At 39.6% G+C, this 23,978-nt stretch overlaps 1 protein-coding gene across 1 annotated transcript in view; it reads right to left on the bottom strand.

The window, feature by feature from the left end:
• The window catches only part of AHCYL2 (adenosylhomocysteinase like 2), a 165,361-nt gene that overhangs the window by 3,474 nt on the left and 137,909 nt on the right, over window positions 1–23,978 (bottom strand). Inside the window, exons 8-13 of the mRNA XM_065883394.1 lie at window positions 23,454–23,570; window positions 19,597–19,660; window positions 19,026–19,114; window positions 16,319–16,389; window positions 7,904–7,998; window positions 365–463 (exon numbers count right to left, since the gene is read on the bottom strand). Coding sequence (XP_065739466.1) covers window positions 365–463; window positions 7,904–7,998; window positions 16,319–16,389; window positions 19,026–19,114; window positions 19,597–19,660; window positions 23,454–23,570 — 535 coding nt within the window. The remainder of the gene's footprint in view (window positions 1–364; window positions 464–7,903; window positions 7,999–16,318; window positions 16,390–19,025; window positions 19,115–19,596; window positions 19,661–23,453; window positions 23,571–23,978) is intronic.

Here is a 23,978-nt window from a genome sequence, read left to right as displayed (position 1 = left end):
TCAGAAATATCTACTTTGTGCTTCCTGATTAAACCATCCCACAAATGACATTATCTCTTTATAAGCATCACTCAAAGTGGCAATGGTTCTATCCATTAATTCCTTCCACAGTAATAAGCCATTGTCTGACTCAACCTGTAGAGTGACATAGAGAGACAGGATAATTGGTGAAAAGTGGGGAACCAAAATAGTTTCTTAATTGCTGAATGAAAAGACCTTTCACAATTAGATGTAAAATCCATTGGTAAAGTAGTTAAGCTTATTCTTAAGAGGAGTTGAAAGTATGAGAGAACAAGAGGGGGAGGAGACATGGGTACTGCAGTCTCTCCTGTCAGGGGTGAACTTCTCCAGCCTCAGGTCTTACCTCTGCCAGCAACACTATCCTCTTGCCATCAGGCCATATTACATGGTCAACTTGGGATCTCACTCGCTCCCAGGTCAGTTCTGGTGTCCGAAGACTCGCCTGGAACACAATACAGCAAGCACACCATCAGCCATGCCAAGTCCCACTTTCTGGATGGAAAGATGTCGAAGGGAGCCATTTCAGATAGCAAGTTGAAAGAAGCAACCAACATGCCAGATGGAGAATACCTGCCCGGGGTTGGTTAGGACTGTTCCATTTCAGGGAATTTAATCTTAGGCCCAGCCAGGGAGAGATCACTCAGGATGTCATTCCACAACATATACTGTGCGCCCACTCTCTGCAGAGCACAGTAAAAGGTGCTATGGGAAATACAAAAGAAACCAAAGACATGGTTTCTGCCTTCAAAAAGCTCATACTTTAGTTCGGGACACAAAACAATACATATGTGAGGGGATAAAAGCCTTTAATACTTATGAAGCAACATGCAGACAAGTGCAAATTAATACAGTGCAGACTGAATACATAAGTGCTGAAGAGACACAGAGAACAGGAGGGTCAGAGCTGAGTGAGATTAGTCAGAGAAGAATGAATGTCCTACACATAGCATGCCGGGGCCCACGGTTCTGCTCTCATGTCCCAACATCCCAGGTTCCACCTTCTCAATGATGGTGGTTCACCCTAAAGTTACAGAAGCTTTGTGACCTAAGTGCAAATGTGAGGTAGCCTTTAGAGCAATGCATAATGGTAGAGTAAAGCTCCCAATGGCTCACCCTCCTTCCATTTCTGTATATTGTATATTCCGAGAAGAGAAGAAATGTTAAGTTTATTAACAGCAGTAATCAAATAACAGTCACAGGGTTTAGACTTAAGGCAACAACTTCCTTCTTCCAAGAGGCAATGCCTAAAATAGAAAGGGAGTCTGTACTCTAAGACTACCCATTGGCTCAAGTTGGTCAAATTGAGAAGTTCTGCCAAATAGTAGTTATCAGACAAATAAAGAGAAACAATTCCGTTATATGACAATCATTTACTGGGGTACATACTGTATGCTAGGCATTATAGCAAAGAACACTATTATAGATAAGACTGTGGACTCCTCTACTAGACTGTGAGCTGTTTATTGACAGGGACTGTATCTTCTTTTCTTTACTAATCTAGTGGGAAAGAAAGACATATAATTATAATTAGATTCAGTATATTCAGGACTTTATTAATGGTCTGGACCATTTCTTTATTAGGTAGATGGGAAATATAAAATCTCTTCCGATGTCAAGTTTCATAAATTAGTTCAACCTTTCTAGAGGGCAATTTGGCAGTAGCTAACAAAATTTCATATGTACCTAATCTTTGACCAATCAAATTCACTTTTAGGGCTCTATCCTATAGAAATACTTGTTCAAGTTCAGAAATATAAGCGCCCACGAATGTTTAACCCAACATTATTTATAATAGCAAAAAATGTAAATCAACATGGGAATGGCTAAGTAAATCAGGATAATTCCATACAATGGAATATAATGTAGTTCTCAAAAACAAAAAAGAAATTAGTAGATCTGTATTTGTTAACATGAAAACCATACCTTATTAAGTGAAAAAATCAAGTTGCAGAAATAATATGCTGTAACCTCAATTTTGTAAATTTTTTGCTTCTTACTTTATACGTATTTATGTTGCTTGAATTTTAAATTGAGGAAGTACTACTTTAAAATTAAGATTTTAAAAATAAAATTTATAAATAAATACTACAAATAGAGTTAAAAAGAATTTAAGCAAATAGGCCATTTGGGGACGTTAAGGATATACAGAGTAAATCCCTCAGCCTTTAGAAATATCACCATGGAGGACAATAACCATGTAGAGCCAAGAGATACTCTTTGGTAACACTAGCAATTTTTTTATTGAGATAATGGGACTTTAAGTATTTCAAGTTCTTAATGTTTCATACTCCCAATCTTCCATTGGATAAGCAATCTTGATGACTGGAACTAAAGAGCTGACACAATGATAACAAGAGTCTCTTGTCTTAGGAAATATTCCCTGGGAAAAAAGATGTGGTGGAATCAAGGAAAGGGAACTTCTTAGGAACATCATAAAAATGATCAGTGCTTAGTAGAGGCAATTTACTAGAGCACTGGGATGGCTATGATGCAAGCAAAAGACCTGAGGGTTTAAAATGGGGTTTGAAGAGCAACTTGGTTAAGTTATTCCCAGCACTGCCCATGCAGTTCCAATAAACTATTAAAGTCTATTTGGCATTTACACTCCTTGAGAGAAGTGTTTCCTATGGCTAGCACAGTTTTACAAGAATTTCTCTTAAAGACATCCAATGTCTTTTCTGTGGATTTATAATCACTAAGCAATCTACCAGGAAAAAGGTCCCCTATGCCCACTCCCTTCCCAAACTAGGTGTACGTCCCACTGTAAAGCCAAGAACAGCTGTGGTTCTAGTCCTGCGAAGCATGGAGTCGGTAGCAAGTCTCAGGCTGTAATTCTCTGGCTGGCAAAAACTTTTTTTTTTAAATTTATTTACTTTATTTATTTATTACTTTTGGCTGCATTGGGTCTTTGTTGCTGCACTCAGGCTTCCTCTAGCTGTGGCGAGCGGGGTCTACTCTTCGTTGCGGTGTGTGGGCTTCTCACTGCAGTGGCTTCTCTTGTTGCGGAGCACGGGCTCTAGGCGCGCAGGCTCAGTAGTTGTGGCGCACAGGCTTAGCCACTCCGCGGCATGTGGGATGTTCCCGGACCCGGGCTCGAACCCATGTCCCCTGCATTGGCAGGTGGATTCTTAACCACTGCGCCACCAGTGTAGCCCAGGCTGGCAAAAACTTTTAAAGCATGTGCACATAATGGTTTAACCACCTGAACTGTGAAGCTTACAGTCACACAGGCTGTCTATGTGATATATACGGGTAAGCAGGTTTCTTTTCAAGAGAAAGGAAGTATGTGACAGAGAGACTTGGACAAAAGGCAGCTAAGAGCACATCCCTATCACAGGTCCCCTAAGTATTCATGGTATTATTTTTCAGAAAAAAATACAGTTTTCTAAATGACCAACTCTTTCCATGAGCAATTGCTTCCTTAAAATGCAGCAGTCAACATCTCAAGGTTAGGTAAACTGTAAATTCCTCCACAAAAAAAGATCCTTACATTTTTGATCACTAAAAACTCTGGATAAAAATTTACCAAGTCATTTTCCTTCCCAGTTTTGCTGAGTTAACTTACAGTGATTCATCTCTTTTTATCACACTCTGCATCCAATCCATGTAGCAAAGCCCACTGGTCCTACCTTCACAATACATCACTTCTTATCACCTCCATTGTTTATCCATCTAATCCAAGCTACCTCCTTCTATTGCTGGAAATACTGAAAGAGTTTGCTATCGTCCCTATCACCACTCAAGCTCCAGAAGTGTTTTCTTCATACAACAGCCAAGGTTATTTTTTAAAACGTATGTCAGATTTCATCAGTCACCCACTCAAAACCTTCCAATGGCTTCACTTGTATGCAGAATAAAATCTAAAGTCCGTACCATGGCCTACGAAGCTCTACATAACCTTGCTGCCTCTTATCCTCATCCCCTTGCCCATTCTGTTCCTGCCACAATGGCACCTTTTCTGTTCCTCAAACACATCAAGCATGTTTCTACCTCATGGTTTTGACTCACCATTCTCTCTGAATAGAATGGTCATTCAAGTTTTTGTTCAAATGTTATCTCCTCAAAGACACCTTCTTTGATCACCCTAATTAAATAGCAACCTCAATGTCCTCATCTTTCTGTTTTACTTCAGTATTAGGCACTAACTGAAAATAACTGTCTATTTTTTTTTTGGCTGTGTTGGGTCTTCGTTGCTGCGCGCGGGCTTTCTCTAGTTGCAGCGAGTGGGGGCTACTCTTCATTGCGGTGTGCGGGCTTCTCATTGTGGTGGCTTCTCTTGTTGCAGGGCACGGGCTCTAGGTGCGTGGGCTTCAGCAGTTGTGGCGCATGGGCTCAGTAGTTGTGGCTCGCGGGCTCTAGAGTGCAGGCTCAGTAGTTGTGGCACACGGGCTTAGTTGCTCCGCGGCATGTGGGATCCTCCCAGACCAGAGCTTGAACCCATGTCCCCTGCATTGGCAGGCAGACTCTTTTTTTTTTTTTTTTTTTGTGGTACACGGGCCTCTCACTGCTGTGGCTCTCCCATTGCAGAGCACAGGCTCCGGACGCTCAGGCTCAGCGGCCATGGCTCACGGGCCCAGCCGCTCCGCAGGCATGTGGGATCTTCCCGGACCGGGGCCGAACCCACGTCCCCTGCATCGGCAGGCAGACTCTCAACCACTGCACCACGAGGGAAGCCCTGGCAGGCAGATTCTTAACAACTGTGTCACCAGGGAAGTCCATAACTGTCTATTTAGTAATTGTTTCCCACACTAGAATATAAGCTCCAGGAAAGCAGGCATATTGTTCACTGTTATTTCTTCAGCCAATTAGTACTTAGCACAGAGCAGAGCGAGTACTCAACACAAATTTGCTAAGTAGTGAATGAACATTCTGGAATCGATGTTTAGTTGAGTTTGCTATTTCCTTAAATTTCACTTTGTATGCCCTGTGACACTACATTGAAAGTTGCATAATTAAACTTTTCCAAAGTCATTCTGAACATCTCTCTTTCTGGACCACTTAGTTTAGTCATATACTTTCTGCTAAGAAGAGCACGAAGAGAGTTGAAAGATGGTTCTTGGCTAGTGGCAGTGGCAGATACTGGGGCTACCTAGCAATACCTGCAAAAGTAGGTCTAGTCTCAATGCAGCAGCCAGGGTGACACTTTTAAAATAAAAAATCATCCTTTTAAAACAGAAGGCATAAATCCTACAGTGGCTCCATATTCCTCTCAGAACACAATCAGGAGTTCTTACAATGGCCTCTGAGGTCTTATAACATGTGGCTAATTACCTCTCTGACCTCATTTTCCACTCTTCCCTGCCCCATGCTCTTTTTTTTTTTTTTTTTTCAGTACGCGGGCCTCTCACTGTTGTGGCCTCTCCCATTGCAGAGCACAGGCTACAGACGCACAGGCTCAGCGGCCATGGCTCACGGGCCTAGCCGCCCCGCGGCATGTGGGATCTTCCCGGATCGGGGCACGAACCCGTGTCCCCTGCACTGGCAGGCGGACTCTCAACCACTGTGCCACCAGGGAAGCCCGCCCCATGCTCTTCTGCTCTAGTCATACTGGCCTCATTGTCGATCCTCAAACAGACTAGGCAACTCGCGCATTGGGGCATTAGGGCATTGGGGCTGTTCCCTCATCATGAAATGTCCTTCACCTAAAAGTCAACATGGTTAATTCTTTCAGATATGCTCAACCATCACCTTATTAATGAGGCTTATACCTTGATCCCTCTATCTAAAATTACAACCCAGCACTCTTGATTTCCCCTTACCACGCTCTGCTTTTTCTTTTTTCTACGGTGCTTTCACCTTCTAACATACTATAAATTTTACTTATTATGTCTATTGTCCTTTTTCTCACTAAAATATAAGTTCCATGAGGGTAGGAATCTTTGCCTGTTTTGTGCACTGATCCCAAGCATATAGAGCAGGACCTGGCATACAGCAATCACACAATAAATATTTATTATTGAAGGTAAAGAGTCTCCTGGCCTTTATCCTGAGAGATTACTTATATCTGGGCTGCCTTTGGAGAAGAGATTACCACCACAATTTGAAGGTAATCTAAAAAGCATGAGGAGATCATAGTATAACATACAGAAAAACAGGAAATTCCCTGGTAGTCCAGTGTTAGGACTCGGCGATTTCACTGCCTGAGCCTGAGCCCAGGTTCAATCCCTGGTCAGGTCAGGGAACTAAGATCCTGCAAACTGTGAAGCACGGCCAAAAAACAAAACAAAAAACCAAACTAAAAAACTAAAATAACAAACAAAAACATACAGAAAAACAAAAACAAAAAAACTGGACTTGAAGTCAAAAAACCTGAATTTTGTGCTTCAATTTCATTTTTGAACCAACGGCTATGACTAAACAATGTACTTAAGCTTTTATTTTCCCAACTGAAAATCAGGAATAAGAATACTGCCTCGTGGGGTGGTCAAAAGGATGAAATGAGATAAAGTAAAAATATAAAAATTACATGACTGCATTGAAATTATCTTTATTTTAGAGCTTCTTGATGGTTTAGAACGGAAATTCCTTCCCTCTTCGCTTACTCAGAAGATTTCACTTCAGCGCTCAGAGCATGACCACTTCCCTTTAAGCTTTTTCCATCTGGGGGCTCTACAAGCAGATCAATCCAGAAAAGGACAATCATAGGCTAGATAGTTTTAGAAATATTGATACCTTTGACCATTTAGTAAACGGGCAGTATGGCACAAAAGTGAAACTTAACCAAAAAACCAAACCAAACAAAAAAAACACAAAAAACCCCTCAAAACAACAACAGCAAAAAATCCCTCAAAAACACAAACTAAATAAATTACTCATTATAAGCAAAATATCATGGTAAGACAGAGTAATGGAGCCATGCCACTCCAAAACCTCAAGGGTAGAAACAGGCTTTGGTAGGTTGTTTTCCCAGCTATTTTTAATAACAGAAGAATAGAGCACAGAGTTAAAAAGAGAAACCATTTAAAATAGATATCCCACAGGCTCTCAGTATATCAACTGATCCTTACCTGGCAATGCTGAAGCTCAATCAGAGCAGCCCTCAGTGGAGATGAAAGCATGCTTTGCTTGAGCCATTTACTCAGAGAGAAATACAGTTGTGTCAGAAAAATGCCTTAAAAACTTAAAACCAGAGTGAAAGTCACACTGAGAGATACTTTGGTAAGTCTGAAAAGAAATAAATAATACTTCTATTAACTATTACTTGGGCACCTTAGTAGGATCAAATGTTCTGTTGGATCAGAAAATTTTAGGTGACTATAATAAAACTAGAGAACCACAGCTATAGGTTTTCCAGGTTTGAGGAACACATGCTACTGAATTGATTGTGACATCTATAGATCCAATACTACAGTTTGGAAAATATGTTAAGGGGAGACCTAGCCCCATAAAAGAGGGAGAGAAAAGGGAAACCACCATATTTGACAGACACAGTCAATCTTAAGTAGTGCTCTCATCCCAGCCCATAGATTTCCCTCCCTTGACTTGTTTCCTTGGACCAACCTACTAATCTCACCTTTATGGCAAAATCAAATCTCTCCAAAATACTGACTAGCATACTGACTCATATTTATTGTATCCTTTTTGTAGTTTTGAGTTTACCCAGCTCTTAATCCTAATCATAAAGATAAAATGGCTTACAGTACAAGTAGGTATCAAGCTTAGGTGGAAAAAAACCAATCATTTGAAATGATTAAGTTGAGATAAAGAAGCTTTGTAGAATCCATACACACAAGCTATAAGGCTAGTGAGTGAACAGCTCTACCAGTACAGTCATGTTTACGATGGCTGGTGACCCTGCTCTTTCTTCTTCTAGTTTATGTTTCTTGGGAAGGAGAGAAAAAAAAAAAAAAAAAAAACCCAATGATGAGTCACTTGAACTTACCACGTCAATCTCCGTGTTGGAATGTCCCATGTTACAAACGATGCAGCTATTCTTCATACGGTCTAAGTGCTCTCTGGTTACCACATTCTTGTTACCTTAAAAACAGAAGAGATAGCCACATGAAAAGGAATGAAGTTGGACCTCTTCCTCACACCATATGTAAACTTAACTTAAAATGGATCAGAGACCTAAATATGAGAGCTAAAACTATAAAACTCTTAGCAAAGCATAGGAATAAATCTTTGTGACCTGGGTTAGGCAATGGTTTCTTAGATAACACCTAAAGCACAAGCAACCAAAGAAAAAATAAACTGGACTACACTGAAATTAAAAACTTTTGTGCTTTAAATGATACCACTAAGAAAGTGAACAGACAACCTACACAATGGGACAAAATAACTGTAAATCATAAATCTGATAAAAATTCTTACAACTCAATAATAAAATTTATGAAGAACTCTTACAAATCAATAATAAAAAGACAGCTCATTTTAAAAATGAGTAAAGGATCTGAATAGAAATTCTTAAAAGAAGATGTACAAAAGATGTGCCAACACACATGAAAAGATGCTCAACATCATTAGGGAAAGGCAAATCAAAACCACAGTGACACACTATTTCACACATACTAGGATAGCTATAATCCAAAAATCAGACAATAACAAGTGTTAACAAGGATGTGGAGAAACTGCAACTCTCATACATTGTTGGCAGGATTGTAAAATAATGTAGTTACTTTGGAAAAGTTTGGCATTTTCTTAAAATGTTAAAAGTAGTTATCATATGATCCAGCAATTCCACTTGTAGGTATATACCCAAGAGAACTGAAGGCATGTCCACAGAAAAACTTGTACACAATGTTCATAGCAGCATTATTCATAATAGCCAAAAAGTAAAAACAACCCAAGTGTCTATCAACTGATGAATGGATATCACTGAAATGTGATATAACCTTAAAATGGAATATTATTCAGCAATCAAAAGGAATGAAATACTGATACACACTACAACATACATGAACCCTGAAAATATTATGCTAGGTAAAAAAAGTCACAAAAGACCACATATTGTATGATTCTGTTTATATGAAATATCTGAAATAGGCAAATCTATAGAGACAGAGAATTTAATGGTAGCCTAGGGCTGCAGAAAACTGAAGGGTAGAAAAAAGAGTGAGTGCTAATGGTATAAGATTTATTTTGGGGATGATGAAAATGTTCTGGAATTCGATAATGGGGTTGTACAACTTTAGTAAAAATCACTGAACTGTATGCTTTATCTTTTAAAGATTTTTTTTTTTTTTTTTTTTTTGCGGTACGCGGGCCTCTCACTGTTGTGGCCTCTCCCATTGCGGAGCACAGGCTCCGGACGCGCAGGCTCAGTGGCCATGGCTCACAGGTCCAGCCGCTCTGCGGCATGTGGGATCCTCCCGGACCGGGGCACGAACCCGTGTCCCCTGCATCGGCAGGCGGACTCTCAACCACTGCACCACCAGGGAAGCCCTAAAGATTTTTGATGTGGACCATTTTAAAAGTCTTTATTGAATTTGTTACAATATTGCTTCTGTTTCATGCTTTTTTTTTTTGGCCCCAAGGCATGTGGGATCTTAGCTTCCCCAATCAGGGATCGAACCCGTCCCTCCTGCATTGGAAGGTGAAGTGTTAACCACTGGACCACCAGGGAAGTCCCTGAACTGTATACTTTTTTATTTTTATTTTTTTGAATTTTATTTTATTTTTTTTATATACAGCAGGTTCTTATTAGCTATCTATATATATTAGTGTATATATGTCAATTCCAGTCTCCCAATTCATTACACCACCACCATCCCCCCACCCCCCGCCACTTTCCTCCCTTGGTGTCCATACATTTGTTCTCTACATCTGTATCTCTGTTTCTGCCTTGCAAACCAGTTCATCTGTACCATTTTTCTAGGTTCCACATACATGCATTAATATACGATATTTGTTTTCCTCTTTCTGACTTACTTCACTCTGTATGACAGTCTCTAGATCCATCCACGTTTCAACAAATGACTCAGTTTCGTTCCTTATTATGGCTGAGTAATATTCCACTGTATATATGTACCACAACTTTTTTATCCATTCGCCTGTCGATAGCTATTTACGTTGCTTCCATGACCTGGCTATTGTAAATAGTGCTGCAATGAACATTGGGGTGCATGTGCCTTTTTAAATTATAGTTTTCTCTGGGTATATGCCCAGGAGTGGGATTGCTGGGTCATATGGTAATTCTATTTTTAGTTTTTTAAGGAACCTCCATACTGTTCTCCATAGTGGCTGTATCAATTTACATTCCCACCAACAGTGCAAGAGGGTTCCCTTTTCTCCACACGCTCTCCAGCATTTGTTGTTTGTAGATTTTCTGATGATGCCCATTCTAACTGGTGTGAGGTGATACCTCACTGTAGTTTTGATTTGCATTTCTCTAATAATTAGTGATGTTGAGCAGCTTTTCATGTGCTTCTTGGCTATCTGTATGTCTTCTTTGGAGAAATGTCTATTTAGGTCTTCTGCCCATTTTTTGATTGGGTTTTTTGTGTGTGTGTGTTATGTGGGCCTCTCACTGTTGTGGCCTTTCCTGTTGCGGAGCACAGGCTCTGGACGCGCAGGCTCAGTGGCCATAGCTCACGGGCCTAGCTACTCAGCGGCCTGTGGGATCTTCCCGGACCGGGGCACGAACCCGTGTCCCCTGCATCAGCAGGCTCTCAACCACTGCGCCACTAGGGAAGCACAGGGTTGTTTGTTTTTTTAATATTGAGCTGCATGAGCTGTTTATATATTTTGAAGATTAATCCTTTGTCTGTTGAATCGTTTGCAAATATCTTCTCCCATTCTGAGGGTTGTCTTTTCGTCTTGTTTGTAGTTTCCTTTGCTTTGCAAAAGATTTTAAGTTTCATTAGGTCCCATTTGTTTATTTTTGATTTTATTTCCATTACTCTAGGAGGTGGATCAAAAAAGATCTTGCTGTGACTTATGTCAAAGGGTGTTCTTTCTATGTTTTCCTCTAAGAGTTTTATAGTGTCCAGTCTTACATTTAGGTCTCTGATCCATTTTGAGTTTACTTTTGTGTATGGTGTTGGGAGTGTTCTAATTTCATTCTTTTACATGTAGCTGTCCAGTTTTCCCAACACCACTTATTGAAGAGACTGTCTTTTCTTCCATTGTATATCCTTGCCTCCTTTGTCAAAGATTAGTTGACCGTAGGTGCATGGGTTTATCTCTGGGCTTTCTATCCTGTTCCATTGATCTATATTTCTGTTTTTCTATTTTCTGTTTTTGTACCATATTGTCTTGATTACTGTAGCTTTGTAGTATAGTCTGAAGTCCGGGAGTCTGATTCCTCCAGCTCCGTTTTTTTCCCTCAAGACTGCTTTGGCTATTCGGGGTTTCTGTGTCTCCATACAAATTTTAAGATTTTTTGTTCTGGTTCTGTAAAAAATGCCACTGGTAATTTGATAGGGATTGCATTGAATCTGTAGATTGCTTTGGGTAGTGTGGTCATTTACACAATTTTGATTCTACCAATCCAAGAACATGGTATATCTCTCCATCTGTTTGTGTCATCTTTGATTTCTTTCATGAGTGTCTTATAGTTTTCTGAGTGCAGGTCTTTTACCTCCTTAGGTAGGTTTATTCCTAGGTATTTTATTCTTTTTGTTGCAGTGGTGAATGGAATTGTTTCCTTAATTTCTCTTTCTCATCTTTCATCGTTAGTGTATAGGAATGCAAGAGATTTCTGTGCATTAATTTTGTATCCTGCAACTTTACCAAATTCATTGATTAGCTCTAGTAGATTTCTGGTGGCATCTTTAGGATTCTCTATGTGTAGTATCATGTCATCTGCAAACAGTGACAGTTTTACTTCTTCTTTTCATTTCTTTTTCTTCTCTGATTGCCGTGGCTAGGACTTCCAAAACTATGTTGAATAATAGTGGTGAGAGTGGACATCCTCGTCTTGTTCCTGATCTTAGAGAAAATGCTTTCAGTTTTTCACCATTGAGAATGTTGTTTGCTGTGGGTTTGTCATATATGGCCTTTATTATGTTGAGGTAGGTTCCCTCTATGCCCACTTTCTGGAGAATTTTAATCATAAATGGGTGTTGAATTTTGTCAAAAGCTTTTTCTGCATCTATTGAAATGATCATATGGTTTTTATTCTTCAGTTTGTTAATATGGTGTATCACATTGATTGATTTGCATATATTGAAGAACCCTTGCATCCCTGGGATAAATCGCACTTGATCATGGTGTATGTCCTTTTAATGTGTTGTTGGATTCTGTTTGCTAGTATTTTGTTGAGGATTTTTGCATCTATATTCATCAGTGATATTGGTCTGTAATTTTCTTTTTTTGTGGTATCTTTGTCTGGTTTTGGTATCAGGGTGACGGTGGCCTCATAGAATGAGTTTGGGAGTGTTCCTTCCTCTGCAATTATTTGGAAGAGTTTGAGAAGGATGGGTGTTAGCTCTTCTCTAAATGTTTGATAGAATTCACCTGTGAAGCCATCTGGTCCTGGACTTTTGTTTGTTGGAAGATTTTTAATCACAGTTTCAATTTCATTACTTGTGATTGGTCTGTTCATATTTTCTATTTCTTCCTGGTTCAGTCTTGGAAGGTTATACCTTTCTAAGAATTTGTCCATTTCTTCCAATTTGTCCATTTTATTGGCATAGAGCTGCTTATAGTAGTCTTTTAGGATGCTTTGTATTTCTGAGGTGTCTGTTGTAACTTTTTCATTTCTAATTTTATTGATTTGAGTCCTCTCCCTCTTTTTCTTGATGAGTCTGGCTAATGGTTTATCGATTTTGTTTATCTTCTCAAAGAACCAGCTTTTAGTTTTATTGATCTTTGCTATTGTTTTCTTTGATTCTATTTCATTTATTTCTGCTCTAATCTTTATGATTTCTTCTACTAACTTTGGGTTTTGTTTCTTCTTCTTTCCCTAGTTTCTTTAGGTGTAAGCTTATATTGTTTATTTGAGATTTTTCTTATTTCTTGAGGTAGGCTTGTATTGTTATAAATTTCCCTCTTAGAACTGCTTTTGCTGCATCCCATAGGTTTTGGATTGTTGTGTTTTCATTGTCATTTGTCTCTAGGTATTTTTTGATTTCCTCTTTGATTTCTTAAGTGATCTCTTGGTTATTCAGTAACATATTGTTTAGCCTCCATGTGTTTGTGTTTTTTACGTTTTTTTCCCTGTAACTGATTTCTAATCTCATAGTGTTGTGGTCAGAAAAGATGCTTGAAATGATTTCAATTTTCTTAAGTTTACTGAGGCTTGATTTGTGACCCAGGATGTGATCTATTCTGAAGAATGTTCCATGCACACTTGAGAAGAAAGTGTAATCTGCTGTTTTCGGATGGAATGTCCTATAAATATCAATTAAATCTAGCTGGTCTATTGTGTAATTTAAAGCTTGTGTTTCCTTATTAATTTTCTGTTTGGATGATCTGTCCATTGGTGTAAGTGAGGTGTTAAAGTCCCCCATTATTATTGTGTTACTGTCGATTTCCTCTTTTAAAGCTGTTAGCAGTTGCCTTATTTACTGAGGTGCTCCTATGTTGGGTGCATATATAATTGTTATATCTTCTTCTTGGATTGATCCCTTGATCATTATGTAGTGTCCTTCCCTGTCTCTTGTAACAGTCTTTATTTTAAAAGTCTATTTTATCTGATAAGAGCATTGCTACTCCAGCTTTTTTTTTTTTTTTTTTGGTACGCGGGCTTCTGACTGTTGTGTCCTCTCCCATTGTGGAGCACAGGCTCTGGACGCACAGGCTCAGCGGCCATGGCTCACAGGCCCAGCTGCTTTGAGGCCTGTGGGATCCTCCCGCACTGGGGCACGAACCTGTGTCCCTTGCATTGGCAGGCAGACTCTCAACCACTGCGCCATCAGGGAAGCCCCCAGCTTTCTTTTGATTTCCGTTTGCATGGAATATCTTTTTCCAATCCCTCACTTTCAGTCTGTATGTGTCCCTAGGTCTGAAGTGGGTCTCTTGTAGACAGCATATATATGGGTCTTGTTTTTGTATCCATTCAGCAAGCCTGTGTCTTTTGGTTGAAGCATTTAATCCATTCACGTTTAAGGTAATTATTGATTTGCATGTTCCTATTACTGTTTTCTAAACTGTTATGGATTTGTTTTTGTAGGCCCTTTTCTTCTCTTGTGTTTCCCACTTAGAGAAGTTCCTTCAGCATTTGTTGTAGAGCTGGTTTGGTGGTGCTGAATTCTCTTAGCTTTTGCCTGTCTGTAAAGCTTTTGATTTCTCTGTTGAATCTGAATGAGATCCTTGCTGGGTAGAGTAATCTTGGTTGTAGGTTCTTCCCTTTCATCACTTTAAATATATCATGCCAGTCTCTTCTGGCTTGTAGAGTTTCTGCTGAGAAATTGCTGTTAACCTTATGGGAGTTCCCTTGTATGTTATTTTTCGTTTTTCCCTTGTTGCTTTCAATAATTTTTCTTTGTCTTTAATTTTTGTCAATTTGAGTACTATGTGTCTCGGCATGTTTCTCCTTGGATTTATCCTGCCTGGGACTCTCTGTGCTTCCTGGACTTGGGTGGCTATTTCCTTTCCCATGTTAGGGAAGTTTTCGACTACAATCTCTTCAAATATTTTCTTGGGTCCTTTCTCTCTCTCTTCTCCTTCTGGAACCCCTATAATGCAAATGTTGTTGTGTTTAATGTTGTCCCAGAGGTCTCTTAGGCTGTCTTCATTTCTTTTCATTCTTTTTTCTTTATTCTCTTCCATGGCAGTGAATTCTACCATTCTGTCTTCCAGGTCACTTATCTGTTCTTCTGCCTCAGTTATTCTGCTATTGATTCCTTCTAGTGTGTTTTTCATTTCAGTTATTGTATTGTTCATCTCTGTTTGTTTGTTCTTTAATTCTGCTAGGTGTTTGTTCTTTAATTCTTCTAGGTCTTTGTCAAACATTTCTTGCATCTTCTCGATCTTTGCCTCCCTTCTTTTTCTGAGGTCCTGGATCATCTTCACTATCATTATTCTGAATTCTTTTTCCGGAAGGTTGCCTATCTCCACTTTATTTAGTTGTTTTTCTGGGGTTTTATCTTGTTCCTTCATCTGGTAGAAAGTCCTCTCTGCCTTTTCATTTTGTCTGTCTTTCTGTGAATGTGGTTTTCCTTCCACAGGCTGCAGAACTGTATGAACTGTATACTTTAAAAGAGTGACTTTTACAGTATGTAAATTACATCTCAATAAAAAAATTAGATTGTCTTGGTTGTATGACCTTGTGAATTTGCTAGAAAACATTGAATTATACACTTAAAATGGGTAAAATGTATATGGTAAGTGAATTATATCTCAATAAAGCTACTTACAAAAAAAGAGATCGAAGGATTGATGTGAAAAAGAACAGTTTCTTTTTTCTTTTTTTAAAAATAAATTTATTTATTTATTTTTGGCTGTGTTGGGTCTTCGTTGCTGTGGGCAGGCTTTCTCTAGTTGCGGCAAGCAGGGGCTACTCTTCATTGTGGCGTGCGGGCTTCTCATTGCGGTGGCTTCTTTTGTTGCAGAGCACAGGCTCTAGGGCAAACAGCCTTCAGTAGCTGTGGCACACGGGCTCAACAGTTGTGGCTCGTGGGCCCTAGGGTGCAGGCTCAGAAGTTGTGGCGCATGGGGTTAGTTGCTCCATGGCATGTGGGAATCTTCCTGGACCAGGGATCGAACCCACATCCCTTGCATTGGCAGGCAGATTCTTAACCACTGTGCCACCAGGGAAGCCCTAAGAACAATTTCTTATGGTTCTTCTTTGCCCCCAGCTCTCCCTGAGACTACAAATAATAGTTTTATTCTTAAATATTCTGATTTTCCTCCTTTAAAATAGAATTATAAAATAAACCCAATATTCCAATGGCTTATGGTTCTAACATAAAGATAAAATATCTCAGTCCAAGGAAAGTAGACATATCTGCATATTCCTCTCTAAAACTCAAAATCTACATCTTTGGGAATTAACACAACTACCTTTTCCACTTTCTCTAACTAGGAAGAATTTTGCTCTAGCCTTGCTTTAATTACAGGGACTAGAGAGAAATACACATCACTTTTGGAAGTAAAATTTTCAAAACTGTACAAATTTAAGATCTAGCTTCCCAAATAAAACTCACTGGTAGCCATCTCCTAGGTAGCTGAGGATGAATGGAGATATGGAACAGTTAAAAAGACTAGAGAGAAACTTTCCTCTAGGGATGACCTAATGGTATACTTTTGGTCAGAGTTCTAAAGAGGTAGGAAAAATGTGAAAGATTGGTTTTGTGGACTACTATCTCTGGCTTTTAGAGTTTGGTTTTGTTCAGAACATTTCCAGTCATTTTTCACTTGTTCCATGAAAGTGTTCCCACGTGCCACCCCATTTTATATGTCATAATCATACCTGTACAGGTAATAACAATATCCACTTGTCGGATGACCTCATTTAATTTCACCAGTCGAAATCCATCCATACTGTAGAAATAAAGCATGATCAATTAACCTAAAAAAGCAGCTGGGGAGCCTTCTGCTACACAACCTCAAAAGCTATTATTACCCAAGTTGCTTTGGTACCTACATCACTTTTTGGTACAGCTGGACTATTGTTAGTGAAAAATTCAAACTCTTTCCTTAGTTCATACAGGACAGAAATAAAAGGTTCTTTCTATCACTGGGACCTAATTCTTCCTGATAATAGGGAGGCAGGGTTAACCATGAAACCCCAATCAAGTTTCTACAAAGTGCCATTTTACCTGAACCTACTACCCCATTGAAATTGCTCTCCCCAAGATAATCAGTGATCTCCTGAATGCCAAAAACAATTTTTTTCTTAGACTCTAATATTACTTGATAACCTCTGCTACATTAAACAGTATTTGCATTCTTAAGGCTCTAGACTCTTGGAGTCCATGATACCGTTTTCTCACTTTTTGATTGCTCCTTCTCGATCTCACTCAACCTTTAAATGTTGGTACTCTGTAGGGTATTCTTTTCTCTATTCTTTCGGCACTTATCCATTCCTTTCCCTTGGCTACAAATGATGCCTCACAGGTGGCTGATTTGCACATTAACATCCAAAGCTTCAGAGTCATAGATCAAATTATCTACTGGATAGCTCCTCCTCATGTACCACAAGGACCTCAAACTTATTGTGCTTGAAAATAGACTCATTATCTTACCCACACCACCAATTCTGTTTCTCTTCTTCTATATTTTCTATCTTAATCAACAGCATTACTGTTCACCCAGCTCTCCGAGTCAAATAAACTAGAATGTCCCAGCCTACTGCCTCTCCCTAATTAAAATTGACACCACATCTGGTTGAGTCTTTTTCCTTAATTCCTTAAAATCTTAATTCTTAATCTATCCCCTCTTTTCTACACGTGCAGGCCTGATGTTCAGGTCTTATTATTTCTTGCTGTAGTAGCCCCTGGCCCCATCTCATCGCCTCTAGGTTTATGTCTCTCTAATTCATTTTGCAGAGTGATTTCCTGAAATGCCATCTGGCTCATGTCACTTCCTTGCTTAAAATACTTTGGTGACATTGTCTGGTATCAGGATAAGACCCAAATACTTATGTTGATATATGATTATACTGACATATGATTCCTACTCAGGTATTACCACTCCCCCAAATTTATCCTATCGGGCAGCTCCATTAAAACTCTTCCAGCTTCTTTAATATAAACATGCTGTGCTCTCTCCTTCCTAGGTGACCTTGCATATGTCGCCTGTACCTGGAACATACTTCCAAACTAAGAAGTCACTTAAATAAGTTTTAAGACTCAGCTCCATTGACACCTCTTTCTACCCTCACCGCCCTGCTCTTTAGTTAGATATTCCTCCTTTGTGCTCCTACAGAAGCATGTGCTGTTTATCTCTATCACAGCACTTACTACACTGCACAGAGGTTATTTGTCTGTGTGCTTCTAAAAGCAGGGACCTTGTCTCATTCATCTACTCATCTTTCATCCTCAGCACAGAGCACAGTACCTAACACAGAATAAGTGATCAGTTCACATCTATAAGATAGGTTCAATCAGTACCTCAGTCAATATTAAAACACATTCAGGTTTCTCTAATGAACCCTGAAAAAGTGCTAGAACGGTGATAGTTCCCTTCGTGTGCTGGAGCCCTGACTCAGGCAAAGCCAACAACTCTGTTGGGGAAAACTGTGTGTTGATGGCTACGGTGTGTGGGGAGTGGTAGGACAGGGGAAAATGGTTATGGAAACATCTTTATGCCATGCCTCATCTATGCTGGGTGCCTTCCTCTGGAGGGTTAATGGTAAAGATTGGATGGGTTATTCAAGGCTACAGGCATGGGGACTTTGCAGTAGTTTTCAGGGACAGTGGTATTTTATCCTGCTGAGGGTGGCAAGAGACAATTTTAATAATAGCTACCACTTAGTGAGGTATTTATTATGTGACAGCACCTCTATACTTTACATAATTATATATTTATTATATAATGTATAATAATTATCATTATTTTCTGAACTTTCATAATTGAAGTAGATAAGATTACCCACATTTTTAGATGGGAAAGGAACTATTTTTTTTTTAAACTTTTAATTTTGGAATCATTTCATACTTAGGAATAGTACAAACAACCCCTATATACCCTTCAGTAAGAGTTAGTAGAGTTTATCCTTCATTTAGATTTGTCTGATATTTCCTCCCGATTACATTAGGTTATGCATTTTGGGGAGGAATGTGACAGAAGCGCTCTTTTCATTGCATCACTTCAGAAAGGATCTGATATCAGCCTATTCCTTTTTTGATCATTGTTTTCAAAGGGAGAAGGATGGCATGTGGAGCTGATAAGGGGCTACTTGCTCTCTGGTTCAAGGCGTCCCCTGTTACTATTTCCACAGGAGTTCTAAATTGTAGCTTCTGCCAGCCTCCGCTCTCTCAGAGCAGAGCTCCTAGATCTTTGAAAGACAGGTGCTTACAGTTAATAGCAGCCTCTCAGGATCTGGGCAGCTTCTCAGGATCTAGGCCCCTCTAAGATGAAATGTGGCATTAGCTAGGCCATTCTTTGGAGGCAGTTAAAGATAATATGTTAGACAGTGGTGAGAGGAAAAAGCAAATCTCCTTTTGCATGCTTACCAGGCTTGAAGAGCACAGATGGGGTCAATCTCAGTTACATACACAATGGAGCCCATAGCTTTTAAGGCAGCACAGCACCCCTTCCCCACCTGATGAGAGCAGAAAGTACACATAATAAGGAAAGTCACAAAGAAAACAGTTTCTCAAAGCTTCTGGTAAAGTGTACCCCCCTTTCCGCCACCAAAAGGAATTTCACTGAATAGATTCACGCTTAGGGAAAAATCAGAAAAAAAAATAAAATGAATGCAGTTCATAAACAAACTCCTAAACCCTGCTTAGCACATGCATGTGCATAAGAACACCCACACTCACGATTTATAATCAAAACACAAGCTAAAAGAACATCACAAACAGTGCACTGGAACAGTCAGAAAATCAACTTAAAGAAAAAATAGCAAAAATGCAATGGGAAAAAGAAAGATTGTACTTTAACCAGAGGGCCTCTGAAGTTACTTTTGTCCCACTTAAAGTGGTAAATGAATGTACTTTTATGTCCATACAAGTGAAAAATTCTAGTATATTTCAGCAAAATACATTTTAAACACCTAATAATTGAAAGGTTAAACCTTACCTCTCCATAGCCACAGACTACCACCTGCTTCCCACCAAACATCATGTCTGTTGTTCTTTTAAGTCTATGGGGGAAAAAAAATTAAATCAGAAAAATCTCTTGTTTCTTGCTTGAGATTAGATTGAGCCCCTTTGTTTTCATGTTTGGGTTTTGTTTTTTTTTGGTTTTGGGTTTTTTTTTAAATGTTGAAAGCAAGCCTGGTTTCTATCCTAGAGAAACTATTTAATGACTAGAAAGAAAAGTTCAATAAAATATGTATTTTCTTTTTCTTTTTTTTTTTTTTTTTTTGCAGTACGTGGGCCTCTCACTGTTGTGGCCTCTCCCGTTGCGGAGCACAGGCTCCAGACGCGCGGGCTCAGCGGCCATGGCTCACGGGCCCAGCCGCTCTGCGGCATGTGGGATCTTCCCGGACTGGGGCACAAACCCGTGTCCCCTGCGCCACCAGGGAAGCCCAAAATATGTATTTTCTTATCCATGCTATCCAATCAATTCCATCTCTATGTGAGGCCTTTTTTCTTTTTGTTCCCCTTGTTTTGGGAGTGGTACAGAAGGGAAGAAGCTATAGACCACAAAGTAACTTTTAAATATAAATGTAATTTTTATTTAGGAGGTGACAAAGCTCTGGTTTAATGTGAACATTGTAGCTTATTGAATTAGACACATAAAATATAATGCTGATAAATGAGTCCTACATTTAGTAGTATCAAAATCGCCAATAGGTGGGCTTCCCTGGTGGCGCTAGTGGTTGAGAGCCGCCTGCCGATGCAGGGGACTCGGGTTCATGCCCTGGTCCGGGAAGATCCCACGTGCCGCGGAGCGGCTGGACCCATGAGCCATGGCCGCTGAGCCTGTGTGTCCGGAGCCTGTGCTCCGCAACGGGAGAGGCCACAACAGTGAGAGGCCCGCGTACCACAAAAAAAAAAGATCGCCAATAGGTCCCATATTAATTCACCAGGGAGGGTAATGGGCAACAAGGTGGAGAAGAGCCTTGAAACACACCAACACTGACTACATGAGGTAGTGAGTTTTCTGGGCTGAGTCCTGCTCAGACATGTTCTACCTCTTTGTCTCTGATTCTCCATGAAGCTAGAATAAAGGTCCTTACTGTTTTCAGGGTCTCTTGGAAGAAGTTGTAGGAGCAGTTTCTGGTTTCTCTGTAGGGTCAGTTGGTCTCCCTTCTCTAGGAAGCCCTGGCTAGGCAGAAGAAACTTCAACTAAAACCTGCCATTCTGAGACAGATGGTTCCGACAAATATTTGTAGGTCTTTCTACTCATCTGTTAACCTCTCCTGTTGAAAAGTCTATAAATGCCCCAAAGGCAAAGTAGAAATCCTATCTTTTTAATGATTTGACAACTCCACTCACTAGGAACTGGTATAACTCCATGAACTCCAATGAAACTCAATAAATATCAATTAAGTGCAGAGGCAGTTTCTGTTGAGTGAAGAGGGTAAGTCTGGCTGGGCTACCACCATACTCAAAAGCCATGGCTTAGAATGGTCCTTGACTGGCTCAGCACAGCAAGGAAATCAATAATCATATTTCTGAGCCTCCTTTGCTTTGACTACCCACAAGCCTTTCTGACTCTCTTCCCAAAGGAAGATGACTCTCTCTTTGTGACTACAAATGACTGTGTGGTGGAAGGGAAACTTCATCAACACCGCTACTCTGCAAATGATAGGCTGACAGGGTGGATTCCAGTTAGGCAGTGATTTCCTTGTGATCTGAGGGACCCAGATCTGCCTCAAGGTTCAAGGATAAAGGATAGAAAAGACCTCCGTCAAGAAAGGACTTTTGGGGATGTGAGGGTAAGCTGTCTGGCGGTGTATAAGAGTCATGCCAAGTCTCTGACTTCTCTCTAATTCTTCTAGCCCCAGAACTCTCCAGAAGAGTTCCTGAAATACGGTCTGTTTTATGATCTAAAAATCCTATCTGGGATATCCTTTTTCTTCCTACCAAGTCTTCCTTCCTCAGTCTCCATAAGGCTGCACCTGCCTTGCTTTTTGGCATTGCAGACCAATTACAGAAGTGTCCTCTAGGACTGAGTGGGGCCATTCCCTCATAGCTTATGGTGCAGTGTGCAACCAGCTCAGAGCTACAGAAGCTCAATCCCTAATCCTTTCCTCATATGGACTCTCTATTTTGCAGCCTTCCCTGGAGCATACTTTGATGCTTCTTTAACTTCTCCTCCTCTCAACTCCTCTGAGTCTACGGCCATACCACCCTGAATGCACCCAGTCACATCTCAACTCCTCTGAGAGGAGCAACTGCCCATGACCCAATTGGAAAGTTTTTCACCATCTGAAGATGCCAACAAGCTCTTACTACTACTCAGGTTTCCAGTAGATGGGTGATGTTTTCCTATTTCTTTATTAACTTTTAACTCCAGCTCCACTGCTTCCATCTTACTTTCACCTTCATACATTTCTGATGTTAAAGTATCTTTCTTATCCACAGGGTAAACACTGCTTAGGAGGGACCCTGTCCATGCTTATGAGCTAGTAGAGGTACCTTCATGCATCTTTTACTAAATATAGGCAGGTTTTAGGCTCATAGATTTGGGAGTTGAAAAATCTATAAGAAACAGTTGTGGATGAGTAAATATTTTTACAAGTATATATCCAAATCATTATTATCAGGTGCAAAGCTGTGCATCACAATAACAGTTATATGTGGACAGAACTAGGGACAGTCTGTAAACAGACTGATAGAGTAAGGATTCACTCAAATGTCCAATCTATCTGATAATACTACTGAATCTATAGGAGTAATAATTAAAAATAGTTTGAATTTGCATTGAACACCCCCCTCCAGCCCACAAAAAAAAAAAAGATTTCAAAGTAAAAGTCTTCTTATAAGATCTAACTCAATCCTAAACTTACTATATAGGGTTCTAGAAAGAAGGACAAGGGAACTAACATTGATCCCCAGGATTCATACCTTATCTCATTTAATCCTCACAATAACTCTATGAGATAGGTCTTACTGTCACCATTTTACAGATGAGGAAATAGGCACAGAGAGGTTAAATAACTAGTCTGAGGTCTTAGAGTTAATAAATGATAGAGCCAATTGTTAAACCAAAGTCCTTCTTGCTCCAGTGCCTGTGGTGTTGCAAATTGCCTGGGGTTCAGACTAGTAATGTGGCCCACAGGCCCTTTCTTCACTTTTCCATTAACTAATACATGATGGAAGCCATTTGGCTTGGCAATATTCTAAACCAACTTAATGGTTTCACATAGGGAATTACTGAGTCTTCCCAGCAAGAATGAAGGAATTTCAGGACACAAGTGTAGAAACAGAAACTGGGCACTGGAAGAACACAATTTTTGGTATATTATATCTAAGTAGATTTTGTCAGACTTGCAGTCCTTACAGATTTGAAAAACTACAAATGCCACTGGGAAATAACCCTGTGCTCACCACAACTTTCCAGATGGCCAGAGAATTGTATGATAGTTGGTGCTTAAGAACTGACAACATAACCTGGAAGAGAAATACCAGGAACCTTTTCCTAAACCATCAAAGATATTTACCTATTTATAATGACTTTAGTTACTGACTCCCAGGCCTGAGAGGGTGACTGTAAAAACTGCCACCAATAGATAGGGGCTGGTCTGACTTTTTAAGTAAAATAGATTTGCTTGAAATAGTGATAGCAATGGTAGCTCTGAGTCATAAAATATTGAGTGTGATGTAAGTGACAGCAATGATAGCTTTGGGTTACAAAATATTGAGTATGATGTAGCAATAGATCCAGAGGTACTACACAAATCATTTCTAGAAATAACCAAAACCAAAAAATTTAGAACCTCAATTCAACAACTCAAGTTCACCCCAAAGATAACAAAACATTACCCATCAAGAATTGATTCACGGCAACAGTAGAGGTTGTCAAATTTCTGTTTGGTGACTGAGTCATTGACATTCATGGCTGGAACACATAGCTTCCCAGCTTTGGATAGCTGGTACAGCCTGAGGATGAAGGAGATCAAGAAGAACATAAAACAATGAGATATTGCAATCGACGATCAGTTTCATATCAAATTTCACAAATAAGTTAATTGAGTAGGCATGAGAGCCTGAGACACAACTAATTTCATCCTATAAGGTGTATACAGAGAAATAGAGAATACCTTTCCAGAATCTGTACACAGCTTAGAAATAAAGATATTAATCAAAAGGCACGTGGGGAAAGTCTTTGACCCACCACTAAATTTTAAGCATTAAAATGTAAAATTTTTAATTGCTTATTAGTTTTATTTCCCTTTTTAATTATAAAAAGAGAAACTTTAAGTACTATTTTAATCCCACTACTCTAATGCAACAATTTTAACTTTCAAATAGTTTAACTTTCCAATAGTCTCAATTTTATAACTTCAG

Source organism: Phocoena phocoena, chromosome 9 (assembly GCF_963924675.1).
Source record: "Phocoena phocoena chromosome 9, mPhoPho1.1, whole genome shotgun sequence".
Classification (NCBI taxonomy): domain Eukaryota; kingdom Metazoa; phylum Chordata; class Mammalia; order Artiodactyla; family Phocoenidae; genus Phocoena; species Phocoena phocoena.
This window is presented reverse-complemented; position numbering and strand designations above follow the sequence as displayed.